The 16918-nt window shown below is 34.9% G+C and overlaps 1 protein-coding gene across 1 annotated transcript in view; it reads left to right on the top strand.

Moving 5' to 3' along the window:
- LOC115876931 (fatty acid synthase-like) overlaps nucleotides 1-16918 on the top strand; it is a 96603-nt gene that overhangs the window by 60454 nt on the left and 19231 nt on the right. Inside the window, exons 19-25 of the mRNA XM_030892979.1 lie at nucleotides 697-827; nucleotides 2456-2612; nucleotides 4527-4692; nucleotides 6147-6374; nucleotides 6571-6826; nucleotides 8409-8564; nucleotides 8629-8880. Coding sequence (XP_030748839.1) covers nucleotides 697-827; nucleotides 2456-2612; nucleotides 4527-4692; nucleotides 6147-6374; nucleotides 6571-6826; nucleotides 8409-8564; nucleotides 8629-8880 — 1346 coding nt within the window. The remainder of the gene's footprint in view (nucleotides 1-696; nucleotides 828-2455; nucleotides 2613-4526; nucleotides 4693-6146; nucleotides 6375-6570; nucleotides 6827-8408; nucleotides 8565-8628; nucleotides 8881-16918) is intronic.

The following is a 16918-nucleotide window of genomic DNA, read 5'->3' as shown; positions in this document are numbered from 1 at the left end:
GTTCCATATCCACTAATTAAACGGTTGGGAAAAGTATTGTTCAAATATTCTTGAACAATACGGGCATTGTGGGCAGGGCAACCACCTCAGCAATTTCATTACTTGAAAACGTGGGATTTTGATCCGCGGTAGCACAAACGAACACTTGCTTTAACTCCTGTTCTTCATTAATCAACACATCAGGCTTTTTGTGTTTTTGTGGGGACTCGCACCCATGTGTTTCAAAATTATTAATAACTCTTGATATAGTAGATAAAGATAGAATTGGTCTGTTTACAAAAGTTTGTGGAAAAATTATTTGTATATCCCGATAAGACCTATTTTGGAAATACCATTTTACAATTAGAATTTTCCCACGAACTTCATAAACATCAATTATTTTACTTAAAAAATAAATTTTACACGAGAACTGTCGCGAGAATCTACGTATTCGTTTTGGCTATTAAAACACCAATAAATACAAATTCGGAAACATTCTTATCACATATCGACCTATTTTTATTTTATCGCATTTTTTCGACTGCTTTTTATCCGGCGGACGGGTATACGCTTATTCGTCCGGTTCTGCCTATGTTACTACTACGGTGGTCCCGTCTGTATAATTCAATACTAAATATCGTAGTCATATGTAAATTAAAAAATAAATTGTCTATAAAGAAATATAAAAACATGGTTAACCGGATGCATTATTTTAAGGTTTACTACGCTTCACTAAACTTTAGAGATGTTATGACAGCTACAGGGAAAATCAATGTGGACACAGTTACCAGAGAAAGAAGGGAACAGGAATGTGTTCAAGGGTTCGAGTATAGTGGTCGTCTAGCAAAGTAAGAATCGTTTAGAAGTTTACGTAAAACTTATATGAGGAAGTCATGTTTAAAATTAAAACCAAGGCTTGATGCATAAGAGTGGTTCGATTGAGTATCTATATATGAAAAATATTCTTCTATGTTCTTAGTTTTATATTCTAAACTAGTAGACCCGGCCACGCGTTGCTGTGGCTAAGGTCAGTGATGGGCAAGTACTCGGAATATTGAAATTTGAGTAAATGCCATTATACCCAGTGTATACTCAATCATACTCACGTTGTTAATTTAAGGTATTCTAACAATTTTTAAAAACAATTTGTGGTTAAAATTATTGAATTACTAATATATCTATTAAAAATATAGGTTGATGGCAGAATGGTAAATATTTAGTGATATTTGTATTTTTTAATGCCACATCATATATATAAAAAATTGCCTATAAAAAATTGGTGTGGGCCACTCTTATTACTTAGGGGTATAAAAAGAGATAACAACCTATTCTCAGACCTACTGAATATACATATAAAATTTCATCAAAATCGGTTAAGCCGTTTCGGAGTAGTATGGCAACAAATACTGTGACACAAGAGTTTTATATATTAGACTAGCAGACTACCGAACTACCGAAACTACTACTTTAACTACCAAACTACGAAATACCGAAGTACCCCCGAACTACAAACTACCGCACTACCGAACTACCAATCTACGAACTAACGAAGTGCCGAACTACCCGTAATTTATAGTCTATGTCTTATTCTGATGTATAAGCTATTTTATTGTAAAGTTTAATTAAAACCCATTCAGTAGTTTTTGCGTGAAAGAGTGACAAGAAATCATACATCCATACGTACAAACTTTCGCGTTTATAATATTAGTACGGATGTTACTTTCTTTGGAATACATTTGGTGTTGGAACTTTTAGTATTACAACAGCAAAGTAAAATGCTCTACTTCACTGCAATACACTAAAACACCTCGTTGCGCCTCGGTATGCTTTTTTAATAATGATCACGCGTTTTGAGATTTAATCATCTTGGATCATTCATCTGACTCGTTCAGTGTTAAAAGTAAAGTGTTTTATTGTATTGTCGTGAATTAATGTTTTAGTTTGCTTTTTATTTTTTTTTTGGAATTAACTTTAAAGTTTAGTGTCGCCTCTATTTTTAGTTTTATTTATTAAATTTAACTATACTTGAAAATGAACTAGAAACAAAAAAATTATAAAACTGTGGGACAACTTTAGGTTAAAATACCGTATGATCGAAAAGAACGGTATTAAAGACGGCGAGGTCAATCTCTAGACGTCATTTACTAAAAATTGACATAAAACTTCTCAGAAACGAACACTAATTACAGAAACAATAAAAAGGATAGAATGTTTCCAGATTAACAAATCTATTTCCGAAAAAGCTTTTTTTCTCAAATTTTACACAACACCGTTTAAAAATAATTTTTACTGAATATAAGAAAAAATCACAACCTTCTTATAACTAATTAACAGTTAGCGCCATTAAACAATAAAAAGTACGAGCTAAGTCAATGCCATCTAGGACTTATTATCGATTATCATTGCAAAGCCGTCTATGACACCGTTTTTTTTTCCATCGTATGACATAAGAAAAATTTAATTCTCTATGTTGCAGTGGAAAAAGAGTTATGGGCATGGTAAACAATGGTGCTTGTGGTTCGTATTGCAAAGGCGATAAGTATCTTATGTGGGATGTACCAGAACATTGGTCTTTAAGAGAGGCTGCTACCGTCCCTATCACATTCGCTACATCCATATTTGCATTAATTTTGGTAATATTTATCTATAGAACAATGATTACAAGTTATACAAGCTTTATGAAAAATAAAAAAAAACTGTGTAAACTAAAATTATAACTAATATAATTTATAGAAATAATTACAGGGTGGCGCCTCTCATAGGAGAACGATAGTTGGTATTGAAATTAAATTTTGTGAGCATATGTAGGTTAATTCAGAGCACTTTTTAAAAATATAGAGTTATACAGGGTGTCCCCCAATAAAGTTACATATTAAAGTTGTGTTTTTTGTAATGGAATACCCTATATATTAATTGATTTTCGGATTCTGGGAGAAAAATAAAGGTGAGTTTTATAAGAGAAGTATATGACTAAAATACAAGGTTTTTGACATATTAAACATTTTCTAGAAAGAAAGAACAATTTTTAAATTTCAATAAAAACTACCTAAATTGGAATTTACCCGGTATACCCTAATATGTAGTTAAATTAGCTATTGTACTTTAAATCAAATTAAAACTTCATCCAAAAAGTTATACAGGGTGAGACAAAATTAATATTGAACATTGGTCATATTTAAAAGCATGTTTCTCTTTTATTTTAAATGGAACACCCATTATATTATTTCGATATTCAATGAAGATTTCATGTCTATTCAAAATACTATTAAGGTTGCCTCCCCTCAAACAAAGATTTTCCTAGATATTTTCATTTACATAATTTGATTTGAGCAGATCTTTATTATTTGATAAAAATCTAGGTGGTTGTTATATGTCTGACGTTACTTCAATATAGCTGTCTAATTAGTCCAACTTTAACAACTAGTTATCATTTTGTGTCAGTTACAACAAATAAAAATTCTCAGAAATTTGCCGAATCGCAACTTATCTTACATCTTGTAAGATAAGTTGAATTATTAATTGAATTGATATGTTTCTATGAGTTGGTGAATGCAGCGTGCATTCACCAACCAATCAAAAGGAAGCATTTTGAGCATTTGATTTCATCTAGCTAATTTTTATCCCATAATTATGATTTATATTTAGTTTTAATTCTGTAATAATTAAAATATGTTTTAAACGTTTATCTTTTTATTACCGTTGAGTATTTTACTCTGCAATCTTTATTTTTTGTTATATTAACAAAAGGTATATCATACAGCCACCCCTAGATTTTTTCAAATAATAAAGATCTACAGGCGCAAAATCATAAAAATGAAAATATCTAGGAAAATATTTGTCTGAGGGGTAGGCATAGTAGGCAACCTTAATAATATTTTGAAGATATATAAATTCCCCATTGAACACCGGAAAAATATAATGGGTGTTCCCTTTAAAATAAAGGAGTAACTTGTTTTTAAAAGTGACTAATGTTCCATATTAATTTTGTCACACCCTGTATAACTTATCGGGTCAAATTTTAATTTGGTTTAACATATTTTATACAACTGTTACTGTAATTCAATATCAGGCTATACAACGTCAACTAAAATTTAGGTAGCTGTTATCGAAATTTAAAATTTACTCTTCATTTTCACAAAATGCGAAATATGTCAAAATCCTTAGAATTTTGGTATTTGCTTCTTTAATAAATCTTACGTTTATTTTTTCGTAGAATCCGAAAATCAATTAATATATAGGGTGTTCCGTTAGAGAAAACACAACTTGGATGTGTAACTTTTTTTGGGGACACCCTGTATAATTCAATATATTTTTGTAAAATGCTTTCAGTTAACCTACATATGCTGCAAAAATTTAATTTTGATGTAAACTACCGTTCTCCTTGGAGCTTCCGCGGCGTATGAGAGGTGCCACCCTGTACATTGTTGAACATAATAATCTATAACGACTTTATTACTAATAAATTTAATTTAAAATATAAACGTATTAAATTAACTGATTGATTCAAAATTTAATTTTCACTTTTATAAATATTTATTTCTTTGCAGAAAGCAAATATTAAACCAGGTGATTCCATACTTATTCATTCTGGTACTGGTGGTGTTGGTCAAGCTGCTATTCAAATAGCTCTGATAAATGGCTGTACCGTCTATACTACAGTTGGTACTCAAGAAAAAAGAGACTTTATAAAAAGCAGGTTTCCGCAAATAACAGGTAAATAATTTATTAAGAAAAGAAAATGTCTCATATACCGGATGGGTCTCAAAAGTGGCTCACCCTATAACTTTTTTATTTTTTCTACTTTAACCCCCAGGTTCCTTATAAAATTCTCAAAAAAATAATGCATTTTATGTAGAATTCTATAAGAAACACAAAAATGGTAAAAGAAATAGGGGTTGCTATTTAAAATTTTAGGGGTAATTGCCCTGGGGATCAAAGGGTTGAAAGTAACACGACAACAAGTGCCTCAAAAACTGTCCCCCTTGATATGTAAATTGACGTGTTTCGCCAAATTTTGATACTATCATCGGTAGAGGCAATATTAAATACTGTTCGTTTTCAAATTGTCACCCTGTATAGTACCATGACTATGTTAAAAACACTAATTTGTATTCAAGGAGCAACGGAAAAATAGGTTTGGTCGTCTAATATTTTTCGTGTCCTGTCCTGGCCTGTTAAAAGATGCCCAAATGGTATTTTTAGTCATATCTAAATTTCTTGAAATGAAACGAGGGTGGCTCATTGCATATTTGGAAGAGGCATTTTTTTAAAAATAATTTGGTACCACTCGTATACACTTGGTACTTCGAATCAAATTATCGTTATCGACCGCATGTTACAATTTCAAATAAACCATATATGAGGAAATGTCAACAGTTGACATATGATATCATTCTATTCAGAGTGTCATTTCCTATCGAATAAAGTAAAAAATACCGAGGGTGCCATTTAAAAATCAAAAGTTATAGTCATTTCCGGTGAAACAGAAAATGACCATAAACAATTGAAGACGTCAATCAACCCTAATTTATGTCATATAATAACGTACTAAATCTCGTATTTTTATGTGAAAAAGTAAAAAAATTAGACGGGTGAGCCACTTTTGAGACGCACCCGATATATAACAGTGCCTTAAAAACTAAAAGCTAATAGTAGTTTTACATTAAGAAACATAAAATCCACAGAAAATAAGTTTTGCTTTAAAAAAATAGTTTATTTCTGTAAAAAAATATTTATTTTATTCAGTCTATGTGACTCCCTCATTAATATTACAGAAGGTAGTTTCAACAGTTAAGTGTTAAGTACACATTTTGTTCTACATGGTTTTTATACTTTATACCTTATTGGATGTAGATTATTTAATTGTAGTCAGTCACCTTGTCAGGTTTAGTTTGACTACAGAACTGATGATGGTATGTTCATAAAGTTATTAAACAATAAATTAAAGTAATATAGTCAACAACCAACAACAACAACAATCATAACAACTTGATTGAAATAAGATTTTTCGTCCTTATCTAAAAAATTGATATTGTATTTTCGTAGTTATTAGTAGAATTGATGGATGTTTCAGGTTAGTTTTAGTTTTTTAGTAACATGTTTTATCAATTTTAAACAATATTATCACAGAATTAACAATTGAGAAAAATATAGCTTACATTTTACAGATGACCACATATTTAATTCAAGAGACACAAGCTTTGAACATAGTGTGATGAGGGCAACCAGAGGTAGAGGAGTGGACGCTGTTCTAAATTCTCTAGCCGAAGAAAAACTTATGGCTTCAGTTCGATGTGTAGCCAAAGGCGGACACTTTTTGGAAATTGGAAAATTTGATATGGGCAATAACAACTCATTGAGCCTTTTGCTGCTCAACAAATCTGTCAGTTTTCACGGTATGCTCATTTTTCTTATAATTTATTATTTTTGCTGTAACCTTTGTAACTCTATGTAATCAAGTATCAGTGTTATAAAGTGAAAAATGTGTAAAATTACAACATTGAAAATTGTTACAAAAATTAAAAAATTGAAATTTTAATAATTAAAATAAGTTACTTGTCTTTGAAATCTGAGAAATACGTTTCTATCTAGGCATAATGTTGGATATGTTTATGAAGCAAGACCTCTACTCCCGACAGGAGCTTTTTACGCTAGTCAATAAATATTTGAATGGTGGTCATGTTAAACCTTTAAATTCAACGGTCTTCCATATGAATCAAGCTGAAGAAGCGTTCCGATACATGACCTCAGGAAAACATATAGGCAAAGTCATGTTCGAAATACGAGAAGAAGAAAAAGGAATTATTGTTGGTCACCCGTCATCAGCCCTGTATTCATGTATACCTAGGTATGTAAAATAGACTTTTAGCAATTGAGAATTTTTGGCGAATAACTTTGGTTAGCTTGGCTGTTTTTTATTATTATAAAACATTAATACAATAAAGGGTTGGTCAAACTTAAAATCTGATAGTATAATTATAGAGCCTCTGCAAAAGAACTGCCAGACAAAAACATCATAAATCTTGAACGAACTTTAACTATAAAAAGCGTGCGACCAAAAGTTATCTATTCTGGTCAATGGAGGGTATGCAAACCAAAAGGATTGCAGCATTTAGACGCCATTGGAATCTTGTGCTTTCTCCACCGCTATAGTTCATATAAAATAAACTTTTGGTCACGTAATTAAGCTTGACTGGCACAGCGTTGTCCCCTTTTACATATTTTTTTTAATCAACATATTTTAGGAAAGAAAAATAAATTAATTATTAATATATAAACAGTTATTATGAACAAAAAAGAAATAGTGAGGGAAATGTATAAAAAAGAAGAAAAAGATTAAACGGCTCAGCCCTCAACAACTCGTAACCGTATACACCAGTCTACACCAGTGCAGACACGCACACTCACACAACCACACCTACACTAGTGCACACTGACGTAACTGCCTTCAGACTTCATCAGTACGGTAAGGAATCAGGAAGCGAAGAAACCGATCCCAAAACACAAAAAAACCAGGAAGCAAACGATGTAAAGAGGCACCGTGTGCAACCCAGGAGATGGAAAAAAAATTGATGAAGAAACGGAAATAAATGATGGAAAATAAAAGGAGCAAACTGGAGCCTAAAGCCCCAATTTGCAGCCAAGAAACTGCTTGCTACCTCCAGAGCCAAGATTGCCTTGCAGCCAAGAAACTTGCTTTTGGCTTGATTTCTAATTAATTTACTCAAGTCATGATTGTAGAAAATCCAGTCTTTTAATTTCCAGAATGCTTTTGAGGCGTTGCTGATTCTGTGCTGAATTTCAGAGTCAATATCCGTTTTTTCCGATATCAAACTGCCGAGGTAACTAAATTTCGCTACATATTCTAATAGTTTTTCTCTGATTTTTAATGCATTGTTACTTGTATTCAGCAATTGTTATATGTGTTTCGCAATTCTTGTGATTGCTGTAACGTGTTTGCAACTAGTGCGGACGTTCTACGCTGCAAACGTGGAACATTGAAGATTCTTAGTTCTCCGATGATACGCTCGAGTATACTCCCCTTGAGATCCGATCGAGGGGGGAGGGAGGGAAGAAAGAGGTAAAAAAATATTTTACCTCTGGACGATGATTTTGTCCGACTCAAACGTTCCATTCTTAATGAGTGTTAGCTGCGTAAAGAGGTTCAGCTGGGAGGGTTATGCTGCCGCACAGTTTTGGCTGCAACTGTGGCACAAGATCGCTATTGCACAGTGAGGACTGTGACGATAATTCCCTTGTGCTACGTTCGCGGCTTGCTAGGAGTAGTCTACTGCTCCTCTTCCCCAGAATCTGTGACTACAAATTTAATAACTGACAGCAATCCATATAGATAATACGTTTTAACCTAATTAATTATAAATTTATCGTTTGCGTAATTTACACTTAACTTATGTTCTTTTATATTTCAGATATTACTGTGATAGCAAAAGAACTTATATAATATGTGGAGGTTTGGGAGGTTTTGGACTAGAATTAGCCGATTGGCTAGTATTAAGAGGATGTAGAAACTTAGTTTTAACCTCGCGAACAGGAATCAAAACCGGCTACCAAGCATATAGAATATCGTATGTTTTATTAAGGAATCTTCTGAACCTATTAGATATTGTAGATAAATATTTTTACTTTTAGAATATGGAGATCATACGGTTGCAACGTTTCTGTTTTCACTGACGATATAACTAAAGAAAGTGGTTGTGAGAGTTTAGTCAAGAAAGCCAGTTTTCTTGGACCTGTACATGGTATATTTAACTTAGCCGTGATACTCCAAGATGCCATTTTCACGAACCAAACTGAAGATATGTTTAAAGTTAGTTTTGGACCAAAGGCCAAAGCAGCTGAAAATCTGGACATAGTAACGAGGAAGTACTGTCCAGAACTAAGGTGAATAAAATCATTGACTGTATGTAGTGGATTTATTACTGAATATATCGAGAAGTTAATATAGAGAAAACAAATATTTAAAGCTCAAATATTTTTACGTTCGTGACACGTTTTTTTTATTTAGATATTTTATTTTTTAATTTTTCATTAATTCAAATTAATGACTTATTCATAAGTTTCAACTCAAAAAGAAATGTTATAGATACTTCATCATCATAATCTTATTCAAACATTTCCAACTTTGTTCTAGTCTCGCTCATGTGACACCATAGTATAGATATTTACATATTGGGCCCATTGTTGTCCAATACTGCTAGAGGAGGAAATTTATCTCTGCTAATTTTCTAATATTATGGTCCCATTTTTTTTTTCTTTCACATATGTTTTGTAAGGCTCCCCCGTTTCTGAGAACGCTAACGGACGCCGAATTGCCTTGGTTCGGTTCCTCAGGCGCCACCCCCAAAGTTTAAAGTGTTTGAGAGACCACTAGTGCCAGTACGGGTAGCTTTTATATAGTGGAGATACCAGGGAGTGATGAGATGAAAAGAAAATAAAACACACAATTAACTATAACGTAACAATAGATTTTTATTTAACAAATTAATTATGTACAAAAGTAATCAAGGAAAGTTTATGTTCTCGTATTGTAACAATAATCAAATAAAATACATGTTTAGTACCCCGTAAAGCAAAATTTACAATAACAACCGTGTATCTCTAGAGTTTTGATCGATTATTCCCGATACGTAGCTCTCTGACTGATTCTATCACGCGAACTCAAGACGCGTTCCCGAAGTGACGTTCTATTAGACACGACGACGCGAGTTCCAGATCGGCGTCGGATTTAGCGGCGTCCTAATGAACACAGACACGTAGGTACCTGAGCAACACATTCTACCGCAACGCGACTCTCTAAACGGCGGCGACGTCGTTACTGGCGTCCCGATGGTCACAGCTAAATATTTATCGGAACGGTGTCCGTTTTGACAGCGCCGTGTTTCGCTGTCAAAACGGACATCGTTCCTATAAATATTTAGCTGTGACCCCGGATCGGCGTCGGAGTTAAAAACGTCCCGTGACACACTCACGCGAGTCCTGGATCGATCGCGAAGCTAACAGCATCCCGTGGGATACATAAACGCGAGTCCTGGATCGATCGCGAAGTTAACAGCGTCCCGTGGGATACAGACGCGAGTCCCGGAGTGACGTTGACGTTAGTGACGTCTCGGCGAGTTGTACGTCATTCGGACAAGCACAGTCAACACACACACCGCCCGGTCAGGACAACCTCGGGATTTCGGCGAGATCCCGTCCAGCGTTGATGCAGGGTGCCGTCCGGACGGTACACCTAGAGAAATACGAGCGTCAAAACCAGCCTCGGGAGTTGGGCGAGATCCTGTCTAGCACCTTGAATATTCGCGCCCGTGTGTTCACTGTACTACCTTGACCGATATCTGCCTCAGTCTGTCAGTTTAACAAAAGATATCGTTCCTCGCGTCCACGCGATCCGATCACATAGCCCCCAGCCTCCGTAGAGTACACAGTTGGGCCTACCTGATCGCATATAAGTTTTGCTATCTCTTGGCGTTCGCGCGATTCGGTCAAATAGCCCCCAGCCTCCGTAGAGTACACAGTTTGGCCTACCTGAGCGAGTATAAGTCTCGCTGTCTCCCTTATCCCTGTAACGCGTTTAGGCAGTAAAGTAAACGTCATTAACAATAAAAAGAATACGACCTACTCTCGATCATTTTGGCGGTGGGTGCTTACCTTGTACAGTGCGGCGACGATCGGCGGCTGGCAGCAGGTCACTTGGCAGGCACTCCGGACTCGAACCTCACTGTTTCGCGTGCGACCACAAACTGTCTCTTTGGAACTGCTGCAGCCAAGGTACTCGACTGGCGCTCCCCTCCACTCAGCCTGCACTAGCAGAGTATCTGCGCGAACGGTTCGATTTCTCGCATTAAACTATAGCGACCAAAACCGATCAAAACTCTCTTACAATATGGCAATTAAATATTTAACTTATTTAATTCAACAATCGGAACACTAATGAAGTTTATAACGAGAACGATTTAACAATTAACAATAAAATACATTGACTGTCATTATTAAAAGAAAATGGAAGTCCCTATTATTCTAGTATAATATTAATTAAAACAATATACAGGGTGTCCCAGGAGTGAGTGTAGAAATTTTTATGAACTTCATTACAGTTTCATACTCGGTTTCATATGTTCACTGTTTGAGTTTTTTCAATATCTACTAAATGCTACCTTAATTTTTCTGTTGATTTCTGGTAGTAGGGATCCTGAGCTGTGTATTAGTTGTTTCAAATATAACCCTCCTTCAACCCAATCTTCTCCCATTACAAATCTTAAAAAGCAAATTAATTTTGTGTGGTGATCTTAATATTGACTTTCTTAGTGTATGTGCTGCTCAGGAGTTTCTTCAGTCCATTTTTGATTCTTTTGGAATAGCCATGCATGTAGGCTCACCTACCAGAATATCCAATACCAGTTCTAGTACTATAGACTATGTTGTGTCATCTTTTGATCCTAACTCCATCGCCTGCAACGTCTTTAGCTCGGGTCTCTCTGATCATGAACCAGTTTTAACTGAATTTTCGATGAAGTCCAAAATCAAAATTGCCCCTCCTAAATTATGCCGTATTTTTTCAGAAAAGAATGCTCAAAAGTTCAGCCACTTATGTAAAACAACCAATTGGGATACTATACTATACAGAAAAATTTATCATAAGAGTATAAGAACCGCTAAGGACCTTTATTATAATAGGAGAATAGTCAATTCTGGTAATGTTGCTAAAGAAACATGGTCTATTGTGAATGAGTTGAGAAACAAAGCTTCTTCGTCTAGCAATATCTCTACCTCACCTGAGAACCTTAACGATTACTTTGTAAATGTAGCGAAAAACTTAACTAATACCATATGTCCTCCTCATGATCCACTTTCTTATCTCTCTAATGATATTGTAAACTTACACAGTTTCTTTTTTTCGCCCGTAGCTTTAGAAGAGCTTCGCAGTACAATTAATACCATCAAAAATAAATCGTCTTCTGGGACCGACGGGCTAACTTTAAAAATGTTTTCGAATGAATCTGTCAGAAAGCACTCTGAATCACCTAACAACTTTAATAAACATGTCGTTCCAAAATGGTATTTTTCCAAAATGTCTTAAGATGGCAATAATCATTCCTCTGCATAAAGGAGGAGACAAAGATGAAGCTTCTAACTATCGCCCAATTGCACTCCTTCCAACGCTATCTAAGATCATAGAAAGGTTTTTTAAAAGAAGGCTGGTATCTTTTCTGTTTAAGTACAAGATTTTAAGCACTGAATATCAATTTGGATTTCTAAGCAACAAGTCCACAAATGACGCTATGTTTTCCCTCCTTAATTAAGTTTACTCCAGCCTAAACAACCATCACTCTACAGCAACAATTTTCTGTGATTTTTCTAAGGCGTTCGATTGTGTAAATCATAAGATCTTAATTAATAAACTGCAGCACTATGGGTTCAGGGGATCATCTCTCGAATGGTTTAAGTCGTATCTGAACAACAGAAGTCAACTTGTGAGGGTGGATACCACGTTGTCTTCTAACAAGCCAATAGAATGTGGAGTACCACAAGGCTCAGTACTAGGCCCTATTTTGTTTCTTCTTTTTATTAACGACATTGCTAACATAAACATCAGTGGCAAAATATGTCTTTTTGCGGACGACACTAGCTTCACTTAGAGCAACAAGGACATCACGGCACTTCATAGGATTATATCAAATGACTTAATCGCTATTAAATCTTGGTGCGATTCGAACCTCCTGAGTCTCAACATTTCTAAAACTAAAGCTTTGTCGTATAAAAACTCATTGCAGCCTTTTGTACTTAACAACACCACCATTGACGTCGAAAAATCTGTAAAATTCTTAGGGCTTGTTGTGGACAATTCTCTGAAATGGGACATAAATATCGAAGCTTTGTCGAAAAAATTGAGCTCTGCCTGTTTTGCATTAAGGTCTGTTTCTAAGGAGCTTAACTTGTCAGTGTTAGATGGCTAGAACTGTTTATTATGCACTTTTTGAGTCGCACCTCAGGTATGCCCTTCCATTCTGGGGTACGTGTTGTGCGACTCAATTTGACCGTATTTTCAAGCTCCAGAAGAGAACTGTTCGATATTCACTGGAACTAAACAGCTTAACTCATTGCCGGGGCTTTTTTAAAGAATTAAAAATATTGATTCTCCCTTCCTTATTTATATTTGAATCCATTTGCCTAATACGTAAACATGTATCAGCTTCTCAAGAAAGGCCATCTCACACTTATCCACTCAGGAACGCGGAGCAAGATCTTTATCTACCGACCCCACTCTCAGAGATAGTTAAAAGTTCAATATTATACAACTCGAAAAAAATGCACAATCACGTGCCATTTGAAATCAAATCCATAACATCATTTTTTTTTCATATCGCAAAGCATTGAACTCTTATTTACTAGACAAGGCTTTCTACGCCGTAAATGAATTATATTTTGAAAATCGAATTTGATCTTGTAAACACTGGTCTAATGTTTGCTATTGCTATATTTACTAATGACATCGAAATAGATTTATTTAGAGGTCATTGATATTTTACTATAAACTAGCTAAATATTTTTGAATATTATTTTTATTTTTTGTTCTTTGACATTATAAACATTTATAAATGTTTATTTTAACAATAAGACTGACAATATTATTTGTATAATGTTTTGTATTATCTTTTGTTTGTTTGTTTGTGTACCTTGTTTTTTTACTTTGTTTGTGTAAAATCGTTATTTTTGGGGCTTACTCAACCGGGTCTCACAATGCAAATTCACCTCAAATATCCATTTAGTTGGTCATTGGCAAGCACTCTCTCATTGTACATGAAAATAACAAAACAAACATTTACTGATCTGGATAAAATTGATAGTTAAATAAGTAAGACTCACCCGGGGGGTACTCCGCCCCTAGCCACTGACATCACTGATATTCTATTCAATATATCCCATTCCATATCTTCCATCTAATACAAATATTACTCGGATCTATTGGTTAATTATCTTCAACAACTAGCTAGTGTCACCTGAAATAGTATAGGGTTTCCCCGGACGCAAATCTGCCGCTAAACAGATTCGCATCCCAATCGATGGGGCTAATTGGGGTCCACAACAACGCCCCAGCGGTGTCAATCGAGAAGCAAGAGAGACTCCTCAAACTCTCAAGACCATCCTCGAAGGAACGACGTCAAGAGGTTTTTAACTCCCATAGTCAAAAGACTCACGCTACTTCCAAATGTCAGCTCTGTGACAAAACACAACACTACACAGCCAGCCGGCCTATCAACAACTGACTAGCCTGCCGAGCTAAGCCTCCTCTTACATCACAATTTTACCTGATCACAAATATTTACATTGCTTGCCAATGAATCATACTGTTTTCTCTAATCGACTTTCAAATAGAGTGTTTTAGCATTACCAAACAAATAAATAGAGAGGTTCCGAAAGAATGCACATTGTTTATTAGAATAGTGAATAAATAAAAGCATTATTATAACGAACTTATTTTCCAAGTTTTACATTCGGCCAACCTGAACTTAGTTGCGCCCACGCAACTCTAATCTGACAGTGTCTCTAGCAACATCTGACATCTATCTCTAGCAACCCAAATCTTGTCTCTGACAACTCTAGTCCGTAAAATGAAATAAAACAAACAATTGACATCTACACAAACGTCACAAAATTAAACCCTCAAATAAAAGTGCCCTACACACTTGTTTTCTCACACACAAGTCCTAGAATAGATGTCATGCGAATGCATCCAAAGTTAGAAAACTAATTAAACACACACACAAAATAAAGGACACAGCGTATAAAACAGTAGTTAATGACAAAAAATTAGTAAGTTGACTAAAAACTGCATAGTAGAAAACAACGAACCGCCGACTAACACAAAAGTAAATCGGCTGCACACCATATTGTTCAAATAAACTGCGATACAGAAGAATCGCTGCAAAGCTTTACCTAGCAGTAAAAAACCACAATCTCTGATACAATTATGATATTAAAATGCCTTTGAGAAGAAAAAACCCTAAGAGTACAAAACAAGTTAATGCTCAATTGGAGTGCTCTAAACTACCTGTTGATTAGGGATCTGTTACCTTTGAGATGAAATCTAGGATCGACACTGTGCATTCAAGCCTTTCGATTGTCAGACAAAACTTAAAAGATTTTCACTTGAGTGCGACACTTTCTCCGTTTACTAGTATGTAAACGTATTATTTCTTTATATGGTGCAGATACAGCCATATAGCAAACAACTACCGTAGCTCCAGACAAATTTGTCCAAACTGCAGCGGAAATTATTATATTACATAGGTTTGTACAGCCTAGACGAACATGTTCAAATTGTGAATATACAAAAGAGATGTTGAAGATTAGAGATATTGACATGAAACGTACGTATTGAACTGTAAATATATAAAAGATGACAAACACAACAGAGAATTGAATAGCAGCAATCTTTTTATATTACAAAGGGTTCATGTTTGTATTTAAATGCTGCTGGTATGGTAATAAAATGTTTTAATACCCGTAAATGTTAAGATACCAATTTTAATCAAGAAAATCTCTTATTGTATTTCTTACAGAAACGCACATACTTTTGTAAATAGTGAAATATCAGTTGCTGGTTACAGGCATTCTGTTTGTCAATCGAATGACCGTCACTCAGTTGGTGCAACAATACAGGTGGTGAGCTAAATCCCAGTGACTGTATTAAGAGACGAAGAAAATATGGGACACCACTGTTCTCGATCGCTACACAGCAAAATCAACAATAAAAACACCATTGTCAGCGCCGCACATCGCCAAATAGGAATGTGAAACCACCATCAAATGTTCGAGAGGAAATAATGAATTATTTCTTGATAACACCACACAAATCAACAATTGCAGAATATTTTGATGAATGTTGGAGAACAAACGACACTAATAAAAGATATATATAGACCCTGTCAGACATCAATTACTGATACTCGCACTACCCACAGCAGCTACCAAAAAACATAGTTACCACCAAAACGACATAGATTATGAAACCACAAAAACCTCACAACAGCAGAGAGATGCGGCATATAGAATATCAAAGTGAATAGTCGCCAAATCAACAATCTTATATATGCTGACGATGCAATAGTCATGACAGACAGCAACAAAGATCTGCAGAATCTATTTCGAAGAATCCAATGTCTCCTGCAAACTTCAAACGATATGATCTGAATACGAATTTTATGAAACAAAATTCCTGTTTACGACAAAACACCAAATTATATTTTTATATATCCATAGAAAATGTGACAATAGAAAAAGTCCAATACTACAAGCACTTGAGCACAATAATAAATAAAACTGTCGAACAGTTATAAGAAATAATATCGAGGATCGAGAAGCCCGAAGCTTTTCTAAAACTCAAGAAATTTCTTTGCCGTAGAAACATTAACTTAACCCAATTAAGAAGTAGAAACATTAACCAATTAAAAACAAAAATGCTCCGATGCTTTATGATGTCAACCTTATTATATGCCACTGAAATATGAACCATTAGAACAACCAAGATTGGTGACTTCCAAAAGATAGTGTTACGAATGTTACGAATTCCTTGGGCTGATAGAGTTACAAATATCATGGTGCTACGTCGTATGCACAAAGAAGAAGAGATTTTTAAAATCCTTAAGAAATTCCTAAGAGATCCCAAGTCTCAGTTACTGCAGAATATTCTGTGGCGGTGGAAAAATCTAGGAAGAACGTAATCAAAGCAGAAGAAGAACATTCTGGTCGAAGAACTTCAGTGAGTGGTGCCCAATATCGTGAGATGGATTATTTAAAACAGCTACAAATAAAATAAAAACAACCAATCTGATAGCCAACCTATGTGAATGCATATTTTTTTTGTCGATATTGTCGAATGATATTTTTCAGTCAGCCTATAGTTACATAAACAACTGAA

The sequence above is a fragment of the Sitophilus oryzae genome, unplaced genomic scaffold (assembly GCF_002938485.1).
Source record: "Sitophilus oryzae breed Bouriz unplaced genomic scaffold, Soryzae_2.0 scaffold_1440_pilon_pilon, whole genome shotgun sequence".
Classification (NCBI taxonomy): domain Eukaryota; kingdom Metazoa; phylum Arthropoda; class Insecta; order Coleoptera; family Curculionidae; genus Sitophilus; species Sitophilus oryzae.
This window is presented reverse-complemented; position numbering and strand designations above follow the sequence as displayed.